Raw genomic sequence first — 18,909 nt, 5'->3', positions numbered from 1 at the left:
TTGCATTTAAAAAGACAAATTAATAGTATATGTATATATGTATTCGACTTGGTTGAGAACGCACGTTTATTTATTATATTTGTAAATATTATGAGGTATAAAGTTAAAATGAGTTAAAACATGTTATAGATATTACAATTTAAAAGTTACAATTAAAAGTTTATTTTAAAACATTAGATTGTATGAGTGGAAACGTTAGAATAAAAGTTAAAAGATGGTAAAAATGGTAAATTGTGCTTGTATATGTGTATACAATACTGAAAATCATTACACTGTACCGCTTTATTTGTTACAGCTGATCTATAAGAAAGAGATGTTTGTAGAATAACTAGAGAAACGATATATTAAGATGAGTTTTATATATGAAGCTTGCTATCAACTCTTAAACATGGTGTTAAATAAATCTAAAATTTTTATGATAGCAATGATGGAGAGAGAAGGGAAAAAAGAGATTATATTATCCTGAGATTTGAAGTTTTATATGTAATTTCACCAGTACATTTTCCATAGACGAATGACATAAAAGATTTGAAATATGCGTTTATAATCATAATTATTTGATATAAGGTGTTGCACTCCCATAATAGAAAGGTTGACAATAAAATGATCGTACAAGATGTCGGCGTTCGCGTAAATACTTCTTATGAAGAGCACAATTCAATTGATTTAACCAAAAATAGAATTTAATGTTTTCCATAGAATCCTCCATCAAAACTGTTTTATTCTTTCGACCGTTACTTGCTGCACTATTCAGTTTTGATTCCCTGAAAAGTACAAAAATCATTTCTTTTTCATCTTCCCCTTATCTCCTCTTTTTGTAATGGAGTAGATATTATATCTAAAAGATTTTACTGCATAATATTCGATGCGATTCTCTTTTCTTTATCTAATTTTATTTCTTTTTGATTTTTCGGCGTATACAAAACACATTCATTGATAATTTGTGCTTCATGGATGCTATCACAATTAGATTTTACTATCGCATCTGTTCGTTTAATCGTTTCAACGTGTTTTCTACGAAATAATTTCTGTTTTTGACGATATTTATCTTCCTGCTTTTTGCGTATTTGTGCCTAAGTAAAAAACAAAAATAAATAAATAAATAACTAAAATTGTTAAATAAATAAATAAATTTGTTTAATAATATTACAGGAAACTTGAAAAAAATTATAGAATGGATTATAATCTACACCTGCCGTATTACTTTTTTCCATTTCATATTTGCCAAATTTTCAAGTAACTTCTGCTGCCGTTCGGTTTCTATTTTTTTAAGCATCTGCTGATATATAACGGTCTTTTTATCTTTCCAGTCTTCGAAGGATAACTTTCTCCTACTTTGTTGTTGCTTGACTAATCTGTATTTTATTTTTTAAGCAAATATATATATATACATATATATATATTATTAAAATTCTCTAAAAATATATAAATATATTTGAAGAAATTTTATTCAAGAAATAATAACCCGTGGATACGATCAGGTTTACAGGCTTTCGCGAGAACATTATTTGTCGCAATTTGTAATTTATCCGTCGCTCGTTTTGTCGAATTCTTCCAAAGTTCGACAATTTTAGTATCACTAATAATCGAAGGGAAATTAATGTCATTTAGTTCATTGAAATTGTCGCTTTTGTTAGTAGTAGTAGTTTGTTTATTGACGATTGAAACTGAGTTGTGTGCTTGCGTCGTTAACGATTGCTCTATCAAGTTCCTTTCACTCGTAGGTATTTTACGAAAGATCATTAAGGAGGATCGTTTATATTTGTGACGGCGTGATCTACGATGCGCGACCGTTGCCGATATGTTCTAAAATTTGAAAACTTAAAATTTGTCCACAAATATTGTAAAACTTTCACTCATTACTTGTTGATACCTGTTTATTTGATTCTAACGATTTATTTTCATTTCGCATCCATTCGGTATTCTCTAATTTGGATAATTTATTGATATTCCATTTCTCATAGATCATTCGATGGAACTGTATCATTTGCTCTATAATAGATTTAAACGTTGTTAAAAGACACGTTAGCTACTACATTGAGCTACTAACCATTATTTTCTAATGCTTCATCAATCATTTGTTCGACGAAATTTCCAAAATTTTGAACCGAAGTACTTTTACTTTTCATTCCGAATGTTGAAGTAATCCATATTACTATGGTCGTCGTTTAGGCAAACAGCAAAATGAAAGATTGAATGGAAAATCAAGTCGAAAATATTTCTTCCATGTAATGCATGTACATATACATACATGTAGTTTAAAAACATGACCGATTACAATATGCTATAGTAACGAAAGGTGACTTACAGATGTAGAAATTTTCCAAGATTGAAAGAAATTAAGGATACATTGTAAAAACGAATCGTGTAATTCTAGATAAATAAACGAGCGATTGGCGGCTAGATAGATAATTGGTATAAATTGGTATAAATGAATGATTCACCCAAGCTGAAACAATCGAGAAACTGATAATTAAGAGATCGCAGCTAAGTTCATGCAGTGCTCATCATATTATAATAGTAAGTAGGTAAATTTAATTTGTACATATAATTTATTAAACTATGCGTAAGTGTGCGCACGTATATACAATTATAATATAAGTGAGAATTATAACACAAATGCACAGGGGTATGCATATTTCTGCTATACCTGTTCACGTTAGTGCATATATAATAATATAGACAGGATACGTATAAATAAGGTTTCTTGGCACTCACAATTAGAGGTATACAAACAATATCGTATTACCGTAAAAAAATGTCATACCGCGCATTTGGAATTTGAAAGTACAAATCCATTTTAGCAAGGATCGAAAGTTTCTCACTCTTAATTTAAATTACTTTTAATCCAGTCTATATATTCGGTGACACGCGTATATACTCCCGGATATCCAGGTTCTCCACATTTGTTGCCGAATGAAACGATACCGATTTGAATCCATCTGCCGTCCGCTCTAAGCATAAGCGGACCACCGGAATCGCCTTGACAAGCGTCTTTGCCACCTTGACTGTAACCAGCGCATAGAAAATTACTGGTAATTGGTTGAAAGTAAGCTGCGTTGCAGTCTTCGTTCCTCCATACTGGCAGCACCGCTTGTCTTTGTACCGTGCTTTCTTTCCCACCTGTCGGAAAAGACGAGCCAGTTCAATTCTCAAAAAGATTGAAAGATTTCTTAAAAGAAATATGATACCAAAAAAGGAATAGATATATACTTGCATGCTACGATTAAGCAGTATGTGTTAGTAGTATTACGTAAAATGAATAAAAGTGCACAAATAAAAAATAAAAAGTGAAATATGTCAGATATGTACATACCGTAGTAAGTTGTACCCCACCCGACTACAGTAGGCCTTGCGCCAGCAAATCGCTCTTTTCGATAACGTAGTTGCGGCAGACAGATCGGTATAACATAAGGAGATTTTCGAACAGTCCTAGTCAGCTCGAGAACCGCAATGTCATTATAAAATCCAACACGAGAAAATTTTGGATGTGCGTGAATTTGCTTGACCGCGTAGGTTTCTGGGGCGGATGGTTCGTCGTTTCTTTCAAGGTCAATATCCCCGAGACGCACAGTGAATTGTCTCGCGGCAAATCTATACAAATGTTCGAAAGCCGCTATTTTATCCGTTTTCCAGTAGAAAATATGAAAACGTTTACTTACGAACGAGCAACTTACGGCCGTTGACGGTGATCGCGCGTACAATGGGCCGCGGTAAGAATATACCGCGGTCCGATAAGAGATCCACCACACCAAAATTCCGTGCGTTTCGAGCCATGCAAGAATATGGCCGCCATCCAAGGCCAACGTCCAGGAAGAGCTTCTTCTCCACCGACTACTCGATACTTACCCGAATTCCTTACTCCGCATTCTATCGAGGGAAACAATTTATATGTTGCTATCGCTTTTCTAATTCGTTTCTACACATACACGCGCGCACGCACACATACGATTTATGTCATTTATATATTCATTAACGTACTATGATCGTTTACCTTCGTCGTCCTGTATGAAATTAGTATCGATAGTGCCGCCAGTGGTAGAAGAACCAAAGAAATTGTTCGAATGGTTCACTGATGAGTCGACAACGGGGGAGGATACTGGGACGAATTCTGTAGTTAACAACCCGGGAAGATTCGTCGGCGCAGTCGTAACCGCGGTAGCAGAGGCAACGGGAAACAGCGGTATCGGTCGAGGAGTTTGATGTGGTTTCGTCGGACGGATTGGTGGTCGCAATGGTGGATGTATAGCTGATTCGATCCCTGAGGTTGAGATCGAACCGACTATCGGACTAAAAATTTCAAATCGGTTGAAAGTATCAAAATCATATACAACAGACAAAAGCTCCCTTATGTGGTGGCATCTGATCATTTTATTTACCTCGTCCCATTGGTGTCAATTTTACCCGTCGATTGACAACAGACTCCCGGAACGAATAAACTTTTGAAGCATAATGATTGTCTGAGTTTGGTCAAATCTAGTAACAGTTGAGGACAATTACTCAAATCTTGGCACTTTCCCGGGTAACCGTCCGCCGTGGTGCAGCCGACCGACGATATCACAGATTCTTTTTCCTTACTCTCTTGGTTGATCTCAATTGCGGAAGAAGAAGAGAAGGAGGAGGAAGGAGAGGAGGAGGAAGAGGAGGAGGAGGAGGAGGAGAAAGAGGAGGAACTGTCGGTCGGTATAGGTCGCAAAGGCAAAGCTACTCCTCGAACTAACGGTGCAATGCTATCTGTTACGTTGCGTCCTAAAAATGAGCATGACAGAATAGTGTAAATTCGTCAAAAATAAGAGCTTATTTTACTTCAAAATCTTACCTAAAATATTCTTTGAGATAGTGTATATAGCTGATGGTAATTCCTTTGGCGGGTAACTTGAATTCTCCATACCTCTGGTCATATTGACGATGTAACTGCCGACAGTGTTTAAAGCACCCAAAGTTTCAGTGATCGTAACCAATGGATCCGGTTGTTCTCGTTCCTGTTCGACTTTCGCTAACCTTACATAAGGTCTAATGTGTGTGTTCCTCCGAAAAATTGCAGGAGGTGACCTTTGCGAATAACTGCTATCCCATCCATCCGTTTCACTCCATCCTCGCATTGGTATCACAAACTTTTCAGATGATCCGTATCTATTCGATGCTGTATCGTTCATATCGCGTACATGTTATTACAATGCTACATGTATACGCGCGTATGTAAAGGAATTCGTATCTGAACGGGTCAATTCGAGATTTCGTTTCTCCCAATATGTATATATGTAGCTTTACATCACATGATAACATAGCAGATTTATGATGAGATCCGTTACTTACCGGTATGATAACGATAGTGGGCGATTTGTTCGGTGTATGACCAGGAATTCGTTAACAAACTCCATACTGTGCACAATTCTGAAACATTCGCGTATATCAACAGATAGCATACAATAGAACTAGTAGGTAGTATTCTGTAAGCATCAATTACAATAGAATCTATCTCCCTTTTTCTTCTACAAAGAATACTGAAAATTAACAGAAACAGAAACTGAAAATAAATTCGCGATTTGACTGATCAATTAATAGTTTTCGTTTCGAAAAATTATTGTCCGACAAATCAGCGACTTACCATCTATCATCGCGTATCGTATCGTACCGTACTGTACCTCATTTCGATGAATTAAGATCTAAAATTTAAGTGGTGTAATTATCGTAAAACCGAATATTTGCCGCTAGCGTTATACGCTGCTTTCTTCAAACATAGTATTTGATGACGACGTTAACGTCATTGTATTTGAAAATTTTTTAATCACACTATCCGGTATACAACATAAGCTTGTCGAATAACATATTGCCCGATTACGTCGATAACCTATTAACACGATTTCTCGAGTTTCAATCGCGAGTCTAAAAGTAAAATCGATAGGAAAAGCGTGTTGGCTGCGTAGAAGAAGAAGGTAACTCGATTCACCGTGAAATCGAATCGGAAGCGTAACGAAGCCATTGGTGAAACTTGTTCAGTTTCGCGAATCTGTTGCATTCGAATGTTGTATTTTAAAATATTATTACACCGCTATCAGAGCTCTTACTGGGGACTAGATTAGAAAAATCGCTAAAACTCAAGAAAAGTGATTCAAGGTTATTGCTTGTAAACGATGCGCGCCGCTTCCTTGAAACTTTTTCTCAAGAGGAGGACAAAAGAAAGCGAACGATCAAGCGAACGTTTTTGGAATCATCGGTCTACGCACACGGATTTCATCGATGGTGAAAGTTGCTCGACGAGAAAGTGTGCCTTCCTTCCATTCACTGATTCATCACCAAGCTCGTGCTACACTCTCCTACGATAACACAACCGAGAGAAGAGCTGATCATCCAAGATCGCTGATCATCGTCGTTACTTTCTTCTTATCTCATGAAATATTACACTGTCCTTTTTCCAATTTAATAGCCAACGATACCTTTATCTTCATCGACGAGTACGAAACATAATAGTGTCATGAATGTATCGATTTAATTTAACATTTCACATCATACGGTATAGTAAAACATCTCCTTGCATATTGTGGCAACGCGCGTTCTTTTACGCGCCCCTTTGGTTCACATCGTACGAATTGCTCAACAGAAACAGACCTCGATCACTAACAAATAAGAATTAATGATCCCTGGTATAATTTCTAATTTAACACAAGTATCGCGTAGCGTCATCATCAAACACTGTGTAACTGGGACACGTGAAAATGATTCCGAATTTGTTAGCGTATGAAAAGTCGAGAATAAAAGTTTAAATTTTAAGTAAAATGGTTTAAAAGTTTTCGCGCGTTAACGTAACGCGATAAAACACGAATCGATGTTCATGATTTTAACATGCGAATACATATCGCGAAATTCTCGAATGAAGTTCGATCTTTTGCTTTCCAATGTTCTTCTATCGATGATCGAGACATCGTTAAACGTTCGATAAGGAATAAGTATCGTTCACAAAGTTGAATGACAGCGGGCGCCCGTTCCCGCGTTACCGTGCTTGAACCACGTATTTAAAGACAGAAAACTTACTCAAAACGGTGGACGACGACATCCTGATCCAGAGAAAACATTCAACCGATCCTTTTTACAGACATTCCACGCTTTTTTATCGTTACCACACTCAACACCCGCGATCGGAAACGCACGTTTAACTATTTTAACAAAGTTATCGCGTTCACGAGACTACCGGCGGATTGTTCATCGTCTATCGAGCTTCACCGAGGGGGTTGGAGGGGGACGTGAAAGAGGGGGAGCGGAAATAAGGTAGCGAAAACAAGGAGGGAAAGGATGACATGGCGATGGAGGGGGTTGCGAAGGATCGAAAAAGAGGGGGAGGGGGTCAAATGAAAAAATTCAAGCGGAGGAAGGAAATCATCGAATCGTACAATCACGATTATACGCGATAAACCTTGTTCACGATGACTGACCGTGAAAAGACCTCGACATACTTCGTTCGCGATGGAATTATTCCCTCACTCTCTCCCATTCTCTCGGTCTTTTCTCTTTTCTTCTTTCATGGGAACCGCCATCCATGACTTTTCGACCGAGGGAAAGTGTTCTCCTCTGTCGTGTATTTCTACTCGTTCTCCTTTTGCTATCTATCGCGATGCAATGACGACACACCAAATACCATATAACGTGAGCAACTCGTTTTAGTTCCGATAAACTATCCATTTCATCACTAACAGTTCGAAAGTTTCGTGTTTTGAATGCAATCCGCCGATCAAAAAGAGATTGTCTCGCGTGATTATTTGTGTTATTTAAAAACAAATAGTTCTAATATACCATAAATTTATTTATATCGTGATAATTGGCGCTATACTGAAACATGGTATGTGTGCTTCACGTAAGAACCTAAATTTCAATGTCATAAGATACACTGTTGTCTTGTGGAATTCAATATACAAATTGTTCAGTCACATTCTTACTAGAATATGTACGTATTTCTACAAGGAATTAATTGAAGGTACACAATGTAATTGTTTATATCGCTATATGGTATGTCTTATTATTCTAGAAGAATATATATCTCCAATGATGTAAATGAATGCGCGTCACTGTTTGAAAGAAGTTGCAAATAACAATCGATATAATATATCTTATAAATGTAATTACGTTTTAGACAAACGAAAAATAGTTTGTCCCACTTCGATCGTGTCTCTTTCTATATCTCTAAATCGTGGCTATTAACAAATGTACAAAAATCTATTAAACTTCGGCATTACACATACGCCGAATATTATAGCGTATAAGTTATATTGTATGTTTACATTTATCGCAATGAATACCACTCAAGTATATGCTTACAGCAATGAGAGCATAGTAGTAATAACAGTAATTATAGTAGCAGTAGCAGTAGCACTAGTACTAATAGCAATAGCAGTAGAAACAGTAATAGTAGAAGTACAATTTCCTTTTTCCACTCCTAAGTCACAAATTCAGAAGTTATTTAAGGAAATGATGTCAAATTTTGCATGGATATAGAGTGAATCGAAGAATTTAAAACTCGTTATTAATGATAGATTAGACGAGTATCGGGAGTGAGACATTAAGTTCATTAAAAATTTAATTGAAGGGTAGCGACGCGACTGCGAGCATCGAAAATGATTTTTAACACATGTATGTACACATCACTTATCCACGAGAGGAGTTATTTGCATCTGCTCTACGAATCACAGTCAAATGCACGTAACTGCTTGAAACTAAAATTTACGTATATGATTAATTACTGAAATATAATGAAGTTTGATTTAACAATCATATAAATAATAATTTAGTGTGTGTGTGCATATGTGAAAGTGTGAGCGCACGCGTGTGTCCAGCATCAGAAACACGTGGATTCAAAAATTCACCAATTATTAATTATAATGGTACAGATCACCGATACAAGATCAATATTTCCTCATGCTCGGCATAGACGATTTATATGGATCAAAACGATCATACGAGGGCGCTGTCCCAGGTGCTGTCAATCCCATAGATTGAATAGGGCCACTTTGATACGTTGGTGGTACTGGATGTCGTAATGTGTTTCCCATGCTACTTGAATTACTCCATCTAAAATCAATTCGATTATTGCTAGGCTCCTTGCTTAGAAATCGTATGGAAATTTATCAAGAAAGAAAAAGAAAGGAGATTTGGTTTGTTATGTACCTGTTTACATTATCGGAGGACCTAGAACTCCAACTGGATGGTTCATTTCGTGGATCTCGGGTCCCACTACTTGGTACGGAATTAAATGATTTTGTAGACGGAGGTCCAGAGTGCCAGCTACTAGTTGTACGATTGCTTTCAACGTAACGACTATCACCTGTGCGTGCGTACAAGTATTGGTATGGTGTTAACCTTCAATTTAACAATTTTTCAAAATCGTTTAAATCATTTTGATATACTAACGTGGTGTGCTGGAACTCGTAGGTTTGAAGCTTTCACTATATCGTGTATGACTATCCCTAGAGCTCCTATGGGTATCTGTTTCAGAACGTCTCACATCTCGGTCACGATTATAAGTGGTTGTACTTGCACGTTCGTATCTATACAAAAACGTTTCTATAGTTTGGAAAATCAAACTGCGTATTGTACCAAAACATCAAATAATTCTCTCTTCTCTCTCTCTCTCTCTCTCTCTCTCTCTCTCTATTTTACCTTTCCTTAACTTGTCGAGGATCGATAGACGTTGTAGTCGTGCCAAGAGTTTCTCGACGAACGATCACTTCCCTTCCTCGAGATACATCTGAAAAGCTATCGGGACGACTACTGCGTGAAGTAAACTCGCTGCTGCGTTTAAATTCCTTCTTTAACCCTAAATCTTGTGCGGATCTGTAATTTGTGTTACGATTTTTTCATATTTTCTCTGCTTCCATTCTCTTGCGTTAAGGCAGAGACATATGTCAGGAATGACACGCATGTCTTACCTACTAGATTCGTAGCGGGTAGGTGGCGATGCGTCTAACCGTCTATCTGAGACACGATCCAAAATTTCACCACGACGATCACTCACACGTTCCGGAATGTGTTTTCGACTATGTTCAGTGGTCATTCGCTTTCTATCTGGCTCGACGTACATGTCTCTAGGATCCCTTCTATCGCTGGAACATCTCTTGATGGACGGCGGGGGCGGAGCGCGCCTGCTCTCTTCTAGACGCATCTGTTGCCTTTTGAGTTCCAATCTTTCTCGCTCTAGCTTTTCCCGCTCTAGTTTCTGACGTTCCCGTTCAAGTCGAAGCAATTCGGCTTTCTCCTGCTCGATTCTTTCTCTTTCTCTTCGCAATTTCTCCCGTTCTCTTTCCAATCGTGCAGCTTCTTCTCTTTGCCTACGTTCTACTTCACGTTGCCGCTCCATATCCTCTCTTCTCCTTCGTTCTTCTTCACGGAGCATCCTCTCTCTTTCCCGTAGTCTTTGTCTTTCTCGCTCCTCCTGAAAATACACGTGGCAAGTATTACTCTCTTCCTTGCTTCGTAATTGATCTTTCGATAGCTAAATCTCTAAATGGTAGAAAAATATCTCCCTCGCTTATCATCGGTAATATTGGCTTTTACCCTAATCTTTGCAAACGTCAGCACGTCATCACGTCTACGCCGTTCGCGGCTGCGGGATCGACTATGAGATCGATGATGATCCCAAGATCGAATTCTCTTCTCGTCGCGTCTTCCTCTTTCGCTCTCCGGTTTCTTGCTAGTGGACTTGGTTGACCGAGAATCGGCATCCTTTGAAACTTCATCTTTCTTCTCTTGTACGTCCATCTTTTTATTTTCGATACTCTCGTTGTTTTTCTCGTCTGATTTTTTCGCTGTTGCAGTACATTTAAACGTTCCTTTTACAACACACGTAATATTATTTTACGTAAATTATTTGTTACAAAATTACTTACTTGCTTCTGATCCTTTATCCTCGGTTTCTTTCTTCGTTTCCTTATCCTTCCGATCACTGATCTCATGATTATCCTTTATTTTTTCCTTTTCTTCCTTCTTCTCGGATTTTCCATTCGTGGTATCCCGTTTACGCATGTGACTCTGCTGAGTATCGCCTTTGGCCTTTAAACACAAAGTGAGGGAATGTATGCCACAAGATTTAAGAGGACGATGGCTTAAGAAGCCTTTCTTTTCTTTTTTTCTCGTTTCATCTACCTTTTCTACGGATATTACACGCCCATGAAGTTCAGTTCTATGTAAATGTTGTATACATTTTGCAGCATCCTCACTGGTGGACATGGTTACATATCCATAGCATCTTGCTCCTGGGGTTCTTGCATTCGTAACCACTTTTGCACCAATCACTTTTCCATATTTTGAGAATATTTGTTTCAAATCTGTCGCACGGGTACTCGAAGACAATCCAGATACCCACAAGTTTCTACTGCTTGCATTAACAGGGCTGACTTGTGAAGTCTTCTTGTCTGCACAACGAATAAAATAATTACAAATAAAAAGTAAAGAAATGTGCCATGTGCAATCATATGAGCTATGATAATATCCCGTTAATTTTAAGTTGAAAATTCAATTACAGTCCTGTAAACAAAATTTAAGAAATCATTTCATAGTTACCTTTATCATCCCTTTTTTGACTCTTGTTGCTAGACTCCACGCTGAAAACAATTATTATTTTCATTATGACTGGTAATCATTTGAACAATCCTTATTACATATGAAAGATAACATATTAGAAATAATGATTTTGTTTGTTTTTATCGAGGCTTAATTAGGTACCTCTGTAACTATGTTAAGCATATAAATTTGGCTAGCAACTTTTATTTTTATAATGATATCGCTATTATTATGACCATCGTCGTCATCGTCATCGTTATCATGATTATTATTATTATCATCGTTATTATTATCACCAGCATCATCATTAGCACCATCATCATTGTTAACAATGACAAAGATAACAATAACAACAGCAGCGGCAGCAACAACAACAATAATGGAAAGAACAATAACAGTAACAGTAGGAATAATTAGATATTCGTTTTGACGTTCTCTTGTATGTATCGTTGTGATACAATTTGTTACCAGTTTAAAGAAATTACTATGTTTTCATTGCAGTTGAATCCAGTTTTCATCATTCGTGAGTAACGAAAGTATGTCCGTGCGGTAAATATATTTGTATTATTGTGTATCCCTTTTACACAAGCTTTCCAAAAATGGGTCATCTCCTTCGTAGTTCTTCCGAGTAGGCTTGGCACTTCTTTGCAACTTGCAACAAGTATCGACACGCACGCAATATATAGTAGTAGTGTCTTCGGTGAATGATATGATTGCTTGATGTCGCGTTAAGGCTTAAGCGGGATCAGTCGATTGTATGATTTATCTCGAGATGCTAATATATCTTGCTACCATGCTCGACGAAACTGCTGTTTATTTAATAAACGAATATCTTCACCAGAGAGGGAAGAGGTAGCATATGAAATCGCTTTCATTGGTAATTGTAGATCGTGTAACACACCATCGAAAAATATTCGTTTATGATTAGGAGCGGTTTATATAGGACTTGATTTGGTTAAGTTTGCTAGCCAATTTCTCGATTTCTTAACATACTTTCCAGAGTTAAGAATTATAGCCTAAACATACGAGATTGGAAAGGAACTTCGTATGCGATTGAAAAAAAGGGAATAAAGTAATCTTGCGTGCGATTGTGACGAATAATTCAGCTTGGAAATCCATCGTTCGACAGTATATTATCCTGATGGTATTTTATGCGGCGGAAGAGCATCGCTAGCATAGAGTTGTGTGACATTTCGTTGTCGTACCACTGTGAACCGTTTAGCAATGAGAGACCAACCTCTTGCTTCCGTCTCCACCACCGTCCTGCTTGCTCTTCGTCCCGACGTTTCCACCCGATGTTGTCCCTTCCTTGTTGTTGGCACCGGCTTCTGCTCTACTGCTCCCTTTAGACTCTCCCTTCTTGCTTTCTTCCACTTTCTTCTTCTCTCCTCCATCTGCAGAGACAATCAAGGTAGCATAGTCACTTTCTGCGAAGCCAGATTTCTTCTCCCTCCCTAACACTCCTGCTGCTTAGTGGCCTGTATTTCCTGCATGGAATTTTCCCGAACCACTAACAGATTGCGGAGCAAATTATGATGAAGATCGCATGATTGCAATATCACAAATTCGCTCTTCAATGGTATAATCCATAGCGACCCTACTTTATCTTTGTTTTCTTTCGATTTTCTAATAACTTAAAGTTACCTTTGTACCTTTACACGAAACGGACTCTGAACCAAAGCCTAAATTAAAAGAAAAATTTCAGGAAATCTAAAGGTAATGTGGGAAAGAAGAAAGGAAAGTCGATGGAAAAGGCACGTAGAAGGTTATGTCGATAACTATGATTTTTGCAAGAGCAACATATCTGCACGTTAAAATAACATGCGATAATTTTAAGTCAATAGTTTTAAGGCATTGATTTTTCCGATGTGATAAATAACGATGCATCATCAACCACATACTGGGAAGAGTTTTGACTTGAGATACTCTTGAGTCTTCTTGTATCCACACAATTCGGAGACCAAACGATCCAACGATGCTCTATGTGGTTAGGTAGAATTAAATGTAACTTTATATCAAACTCTAACGTTAACTAACTTATAGACTAGCACTTATGGGATAAACTTGTGGAACATAATATCAACATTAACTTTGTTGGTATTAAACTGCGCGCAAGAACGTCGGCGAATGTACGTTTCATTTCAGTTGAAACCTTGTCGATCATCGTGCCATGATACATTGCTGGTATATTACTGTTGTCATGTCCACATGACAAATGGGTGTGCATCCATTCCTGCACGTGTGCTTGATTGCACATATGAAGCTCGAAGATCGGATGTAAAATGAAGCATGAAGAGTAACTTTGTTGATAAATTCAGCGCGCTCGTAATTCTGAATAGGTGGGGGTTTACACGTAGATAAACATGTCCCTTAGTCTTGATGCCACATATTTAAATAATTTACTCGTGACCACCGACAATAGTAGCGCTATATTTATTCCTTGAAATCTTAGACTATTCATACATACATATACATATAAATAGATATGTGTATATGTATGTATATATGTATATACATATATGTACATATATACGTGAAGTCCAATACATGATAAAACTTACCCTTATGCCTCTCGTGAGATTCTGTCTGAAACATACAAGATAAAATACACGATTACTTTTGTTTATTTTTTCTTTTGTCCCATTCCTACCTCTCCCTTCTATAAATTTTAGAGTCACAATTTAATTAAATTCGTTACCTCCTCCGCAAGGAGATTTTCTTCATCTTCCCCGATAGTTAGATTGATGGAATCTTCATTGTCGATACCATTAGCCTCAACGGTCGAAACTGAATTAGATGTGGTTTGATGTACTACAGTAGCTACATCAGATTCTACTTTTTTATCAGTAGTCTGTGTATTTTCAATTGAACTTTTATTCAATTGATTTTTAAGTTCCTGCTTGTGTTCCATTTCCTTAGTAACATTATTTTGGACTTCATTTTGTTGTTCCTAGAATACTTGTCCATTTATTTTATAATTCATAAAATACATATAAAAAACATATTGACTACGCTTACTTCTGTCTTGGATACTGTTGTATCCTCTTCTATAACAGACTTTGTTTCTACTTTGAGTTTTGCTTCGTTAGTATCCAATATCTCCATACTTTCTTCCTTCTGGTTTTCTAATGTATCAACAGATTCATCTTGATTTGTTGTACCTGTTACTAAAATCAAAAAGGAAATATAGATAGTTTGGATAAATAACATTAAATTTGTCTCTCAGAAGACAAAATAACATACCACTGTTCTTCCTTGGGCTAACTTTGCATAATCCACCACAAGGTACAATCAAGTATTCATCGGGATCTTGACCTTCGTCTGTTATGGCCTTTATATATCAACATAATAATGACATTACCTTAATTATAAATAACAACAACAGTTTAAAAAATGTAAGATTTCCGGACTAAGAACTCTAATTTTATTAGCTAACTGTAATTAGAAAATAAAATTTGTATTTTATAAAGGTAATATCATAGTGGTTGTTTAACGAAATTAATCCTCTGTAATCATATACGTAGATTACTACTAAAATAAACTATCGATGATATCAAGAGGGTTAAAATGGCGATAAAATAACGAGTAATGCTATTAACGAAATCTTAATAAGCAGTATGAGAAGTAAGAAAAATTACTTTGGAAAGACGCTCGAGAAGTGCAGCTTTATTGCCAGTTTTGTCTAGCCCGCGTCGTTCAAGTTCTGTTTTTAGATCTATAACTCGCAGTTCAGTGAGCTTTTTTCCTTCAACTTCGGCCATTATTCTTATACAAAAGGATCCGACAAAAGGCACGCTTATGCTTTCGATTTTATCGTTCTTGCACGTATAAGTTTATAAACGAATTATCGTACATGAACTAACTGGAGGAATAAAATTATGATAGACAAAAAGAACAATTAATTGGTTCCTCAAAATCACGAAGAAGATGTTACGACCACACACTGCGATACGAATTATCCATCGTCGTCGCCATTTAACGGAAATGACCGGAAGTAATTCTCGCATAAAATGAATAGAATGACCAATCTAAAAAATCAAAAATGCATTTCATTGGATTATTACTAGAATAAATTTTACTATACAAAATTTCATGATTCGAATTAAAAATTATGTATTGAATATGACAAAAAGTATAATATTTTCTAAATCTACATATGTATGCATGGTAGATACTTATAAACGAATAGAATAAAGTGAATAGTAAGAACGTGGTTAGTCTACCAATCAAAGAATTCTTATACGAGGTACAATATTGAAAATGAGAAATATCGTTAAGGACCAAATTATACGTGATTATGTTTGTATTTATGTATAAAACAAAATTGAAATGATAAAAATTCAATTACTTTATACTTTATACATCAAAAGATCTAGAACTTGTTAGGCGTTGTTAGAATTTCTATGCTCTTGAAGCTGGCTGTATATACTCAGTATTACTCACGTATTTTGTTAACTTTGCTATCTTTAATCAAAAATGTGTATATGATGTATTGATTTGCATGTTACATGTAAGGTGAATACGCTCGTTTGACGTTATATATGTGAAAAGTCATAGATTTAAACGGTACATCTTTTACATTGATTTGTCAGTATGCCTGTAAGTAACATGTTTTAATGTAATATTAAACATTACGTGTATCATTGGTACATCATTTTTATTAACACCTACTTTTACCTTAGATTTTCTTATGTACATACGTTTTATGCTTATCAAATTTATTATAGTACTATACGGACATGTCAGTTGTTTTTTATTATAGGCATATCATTCAAGCTTCATTGAAAATAATGGAAATGTCGGTAATATGGCACTTTTGCCAATTAGAACGCATTTTAGGGGCCCTGCACCTCCCTTTAACAATAAGGATCTAGATATAATTGACGAAGCATTGTATTTCTTTAAGGCAAATGTGTTCTTTAGGACATATGAAATTAAGGTATTAATTTTATCTTTATTAGGAGTTAAATCTATATTTGAAAAGCATTAAGAATTGTGTCATTTTAGAGTGAAGCTGATAGAGTTTTAATTTACATTACGTTATATATAACGGAGTGCTTGAAGAGATTACAGAAGTGTGCAACTCAAGCTCAAGCAACAAATGAAATGTATTCTCTTGCTATATCAAAATTTGACATCCCTGGTGATCCTGGTTTTCCTTTGAATTCTGTATATGCAAAACCAAGTAATCCTGTAGAAGCAGGTAATATGCATATTGCATTAATTTTTTTACCAAAAACGATGTAGGTATTAGATAAAAAAATTGTTTCTTTTTCCACAGATACTATGAGGCAATATTTACAACAAATAAGACAAGAAACAGGTGTTAGACTTGTAGAAAAGGTATATGGTGAAGATGGTAAACCAAGTAAATGGTGGCTATGTTTTGCAAAGAAAAAGTTCATGGATAAGTCACTGTCTGGCCCTGGACAATAAAATATATTTTTTAACGCTATTTTTAGATTATATGTATAATGGATAAATATAGAAATGTATTGCACAGAATTATGAGTTTTAATATTCTATCAAAATAAAAAAAATTTGAGACTTGCACAACTAAATCGAATGTAAGAAAAAAGTATAATAAAAATGTAATAAAAAAAAAGTATATAATGAAATGAAAAAGTATGAAAAGGTATATAAAATAACCCATTAGGAAAGAAACATTTATTTCGTACAAGATATACCATAATATTGATACAAATATTTCTAATATATCAATGAAATGATGTATCGTATACACGTGAAGATCATTATTCGAAATACTTAATAAATTTATCGTTTTCGGCGAAGTGACAAAGAGTTTCTTCTTAACCACGCTGCACGACGCGAACCACCGATAGTTTGTGAATAACGATGTCCTTTACCTAAACCTCGCGAACTTCTGCCCGCTGATGTCTTTCCACGAAGTTCACGATGCTTATGTACTGCATTACATACCCAGTTAACTTTTGGATCATTACGAATTGCCTGAAATATAATCGAATATTAATAATACATCTCTTGCAACTGTATTGTAAATCTCTTTTACTGTATTTATTCACTCAGACATCCAAGGAAGATGAAAAATCACAATACTTCAGTAATATATAATAATATCATCATATTCTATTAAATTATGTGTATAAATTGTTCAAATATTATGAAAATTACCTTATGTGCTGGATCAATCAGGATAACTTCATAATATTTATATGAAGAATCCTGAGCTACCCAATAACTGTTTAAAACTCGTAGACCACCACAACGACGACCAACACGTTCCTGAAGATAATTAAATTACAAAATATTATTTGTCTATTAATCAAAAAGTAGAAAGAAAAAAGCAAGAATTGGTCTCTATATGTAAAGTGATTCTCCCATTTATGAACTTACCTCAGCAACAGACTGTAACTTTCTAGTAGGCTTCAACTGATTAACGCCATGACTTTTCGGCTTTCCATATGTTGCACCTTTGGGAACAGGACGTTTACGGCCACCTCTTCGTACACGAATTCTAAATATGACAAAACCTGCATATTGATAGTAAAATTCTCATGTGTATTATATTACATATACATAAATTTTACATAGTTTAAATTAGAAAGAAAACAATGTCAGTATATACAAATCACCATGTAATTGTAAGAGTGGTGCATGTATATCTCATCATCTGTACTTTTTAAACATTTAATGTTGCAGATATTTTTAAAATTATAAAATTAAAGTAGATTAATGTAATGTAACTAGCTTGATTTGAAAATGTTTAAATTTGGTGAAGTGAAGTTTGTCATTTTATATTTCCTATTGAGAAATTATGATTTGTACCTTCTTTAGCTTTGTAACCCAAGCGACGTGCTTTATCGGGTCTAGATGGTCTGGGAGCACGATGCATTTTAGTTAATTGACGATATTGCCAACATCTGACACGAAGCAAGAATCGGAGCACATCGCTCTGCTTCTTGCGATACAACTCCTGCATATATTTATATGCACCCATCGCGAAACCCTAAGAAAAAGCAATACAGATATAAATATAATCATAACTAAATAAGCGTACGATTGAACTTAATCTAAAGAAGCATCAACAATAATTAAAATCACGATATCTAAAGAAATAAAGGAAACGAGGTATGAGATACAACAAATGAAAAGGTTAACTTCATTGACACAATAAATATAGCATTCTCGTGAAAATAACGAATAAAATCATAAGAATATTTTGTACGAGCACACTTGACAATAAATCTCTTTCACGAGGGATACAGAAATACGATTGGATTCTTGAGATATAGCACGATTTCAATCATGTAGCACTCACCCTCGACAAATGAAATAGAAGGAAGGAAAATATAACCTTTCCGACGTCGACGTATTAAGCCA

The 18,909-nt window shown here is 35.7% G+C and overlaps 6 protein-coding genes across 8 annotated transcripts; 1 reads left to right on the top strand and 5 right to left on the bottom strand.

Annotated features, from left to right (window-relative positions):
• Window positions 1-468: 468 nt before the first annotated feature.
• LOC132909978 (uncharacterized) lies at window positions 469-1,294 on the bottom strand. The gene is made up of 3 exons (XM_060965281.1): window positions 1,193-1,294; window positions 853-1,073; window positions 469-764 (listed from the first exon to the last, which is right to left on the bottom strand). Exons 1-3 carry the CDS (start codon window positions 1,274-1,276, stop codon window positions 554-556), a joined length of 516 nt encoding a protein of 171 aa, XP_060821264.1. The 5' UTR covers window positions 1,277-1,294; the 3' UTR covers window positions 469-553.
• LOC132909975 (uncharacterized) lies at window positions 469-2,155 on the bottom strand. The gene is made up of 3 exons (XM_060965278.1): window positions 2,051-2,155; window positions 1,874-1,992; window positions 469-1,806 (listed from the first exon to the last, which is right to left on the bottom strand). The coding sequence occupies exons 1-3, from the start codon at window positions 2,127-2,129 to the stop codon at window positions 1,447-1,449; spliced, it is 558 nt and encodes a 185-aa protein (XP_060821261.1). The 5' UTR covers window positions 2,130-2,155; the 3' UTR covers window positions 469-1,446.
• A 378-nt stretch (window positions 2,156-2,533) lies between these two features.
• On the bottom strand, window positions 2,534-7,643 carry LOC132909949 (clotting factor B-like). 2 transcript variants are annotated; one of them, XM_060965231.1, is made up of 8 exons: window positions 7,033-7,643; window positions 5,317-5,394; window positions 4,820-5,143; window positions 4,380-4,749; window positions 3,995-4,290; window positions 3,678-3,870; window positions 3,317-3,594; window positions 2,534-3,123 (listed from the first exon to the last, which is right to left on the bottom strand). In XM_060965231.1, exons 1-8 carry the CDS (start codon window positions 7,052-7,054, stop codon window positions 2,828-2,830), a joined length of 1,857 nt encoding a protein of 618 aa, XP_060821214.1. In that variant the 5' UTR covers window positions 7,055-7,643; the 3' UTR covers window positions 2,534-2,827. The 2 variants fall into 2 exon arrangements, with proteins under 2 accessions (XP_060821214.1, XP_060821213.1); XM_060965230.1 differs by having other exon boundaries at window positions 4,820-5,133.
• Window positions 7,644-7,777: 134 nt separating this feature from the next.
• Window positions 7,778-15,547, bottom strand: LOC132909942 (SAFB-like transcription modulator). Of its 2 annotated transcripts, none has more exons than XM_060965199.1 (15): window positions 15,186-15,547; window positions 14,791-14,878; window positions 14,566-14,714; window positions 14,246-14,497; window positions 14,109-14,133; window positions 12,785-12,941; window positions 11,548-11,588; window positions 11,131-11,399; window positions 10,875-11,037; window positions 10,543-10,817; window positions 9,918-10,420; window positions 9,649-9,822; window positions 9,400-9,536; window positions 9,157-9,313; window positions 7,778-9,060 (listed from the first exon to the last, which is right to left on the bottom strand). In XM_060965199.1, the coding sequence occupies exons 1-15, from the start codon at window positions 15,306-15,308 to the stop codon at window positions 8,895-8,897; spliced, it is 2,679 nt and encodes an 892-aa protein (XP_060821182.1). In that variant the 5' UTR covers window positions 15,309-15,547; the 3' UTR covers window positions 7,778-8,894. The 2 variants fall into 2 exon arrangements, with proteins under 2 accessions (XP_060821182.1, XP_060821183.1); XM_060965200.1 differs by having other exon boundaries at window positions 10,543-10,793.
• Window positions 15,548-15,882: 335 nt separating this feature from the next.
• LOC132909977 (actin-related protein 2/3 complex subunit 3) lies at window positions 15,883-17,052 on the top strand. The gene is made up of 4 exons (XM_060965280.1): window positions 15,883-16,146; window positions 16,310-16,486; window positions 16,555-16,750; window positions 16,829-17,052. The coding sequence occupies exons 1-4, from the start codon at window positions 16,141-16,143 to the stop codon at window positions 16,981-16,983; spliced, it is 534 nt and encodes a 177-aa protein (XP_060821263.1). The 5' UTR covers window positions 15,883-16,140; the 3' UTR covers window positions 16,984-17,052.
• Window positions 17,053-17,199: 147 nt separating this feature from the next.
• Window positions 17,200-18,872, bottom strand: LOC132909973 (large ribosomal subunit protein eL15). The gene is made up of 5 exons (XM_060965275.1): window positions 18,848-18,872; window positions 18,355-18,535; window positions 17,923-18,059; window positions 17,701-17,811; window positions 17,200-17,517 (listed from the first exon to the last, which is right to left on the bottom strand). The coding sequence occupies exons 2-5, from the start codon at window positions 18,524-18,526 to the stop codon at window positions 17,323-17,325; spliced, it is 615 nt and encodes a 204-aa protein (XP_060821258.1). The 5' UTR covers window positions 18,527-18,535; window positions 18,848-18,872; the 3' UTR covers window positions 17,200-17,322.
• Window positions 18,873-18,909: the final 37 nt, after the last annotated feature.

This window comes from Bombus pascuorum, chromosome 8 (assembly GCF_905332965.1).
Source record: "Bombus pascuorum chromosome 8, iyBomPasc1.1, whole genome shotgun sequence".
Taxonomy (NCBI): domain Eukaryota; kingdom Metazoa; phylum Arthropoda; class Insecta; order Hymenoptera; family Apidae; genus Bombus; species Bombus pascuorum.
This window is presented reverse-complemented; position numbering and strand designations above follow the sequence as displayed.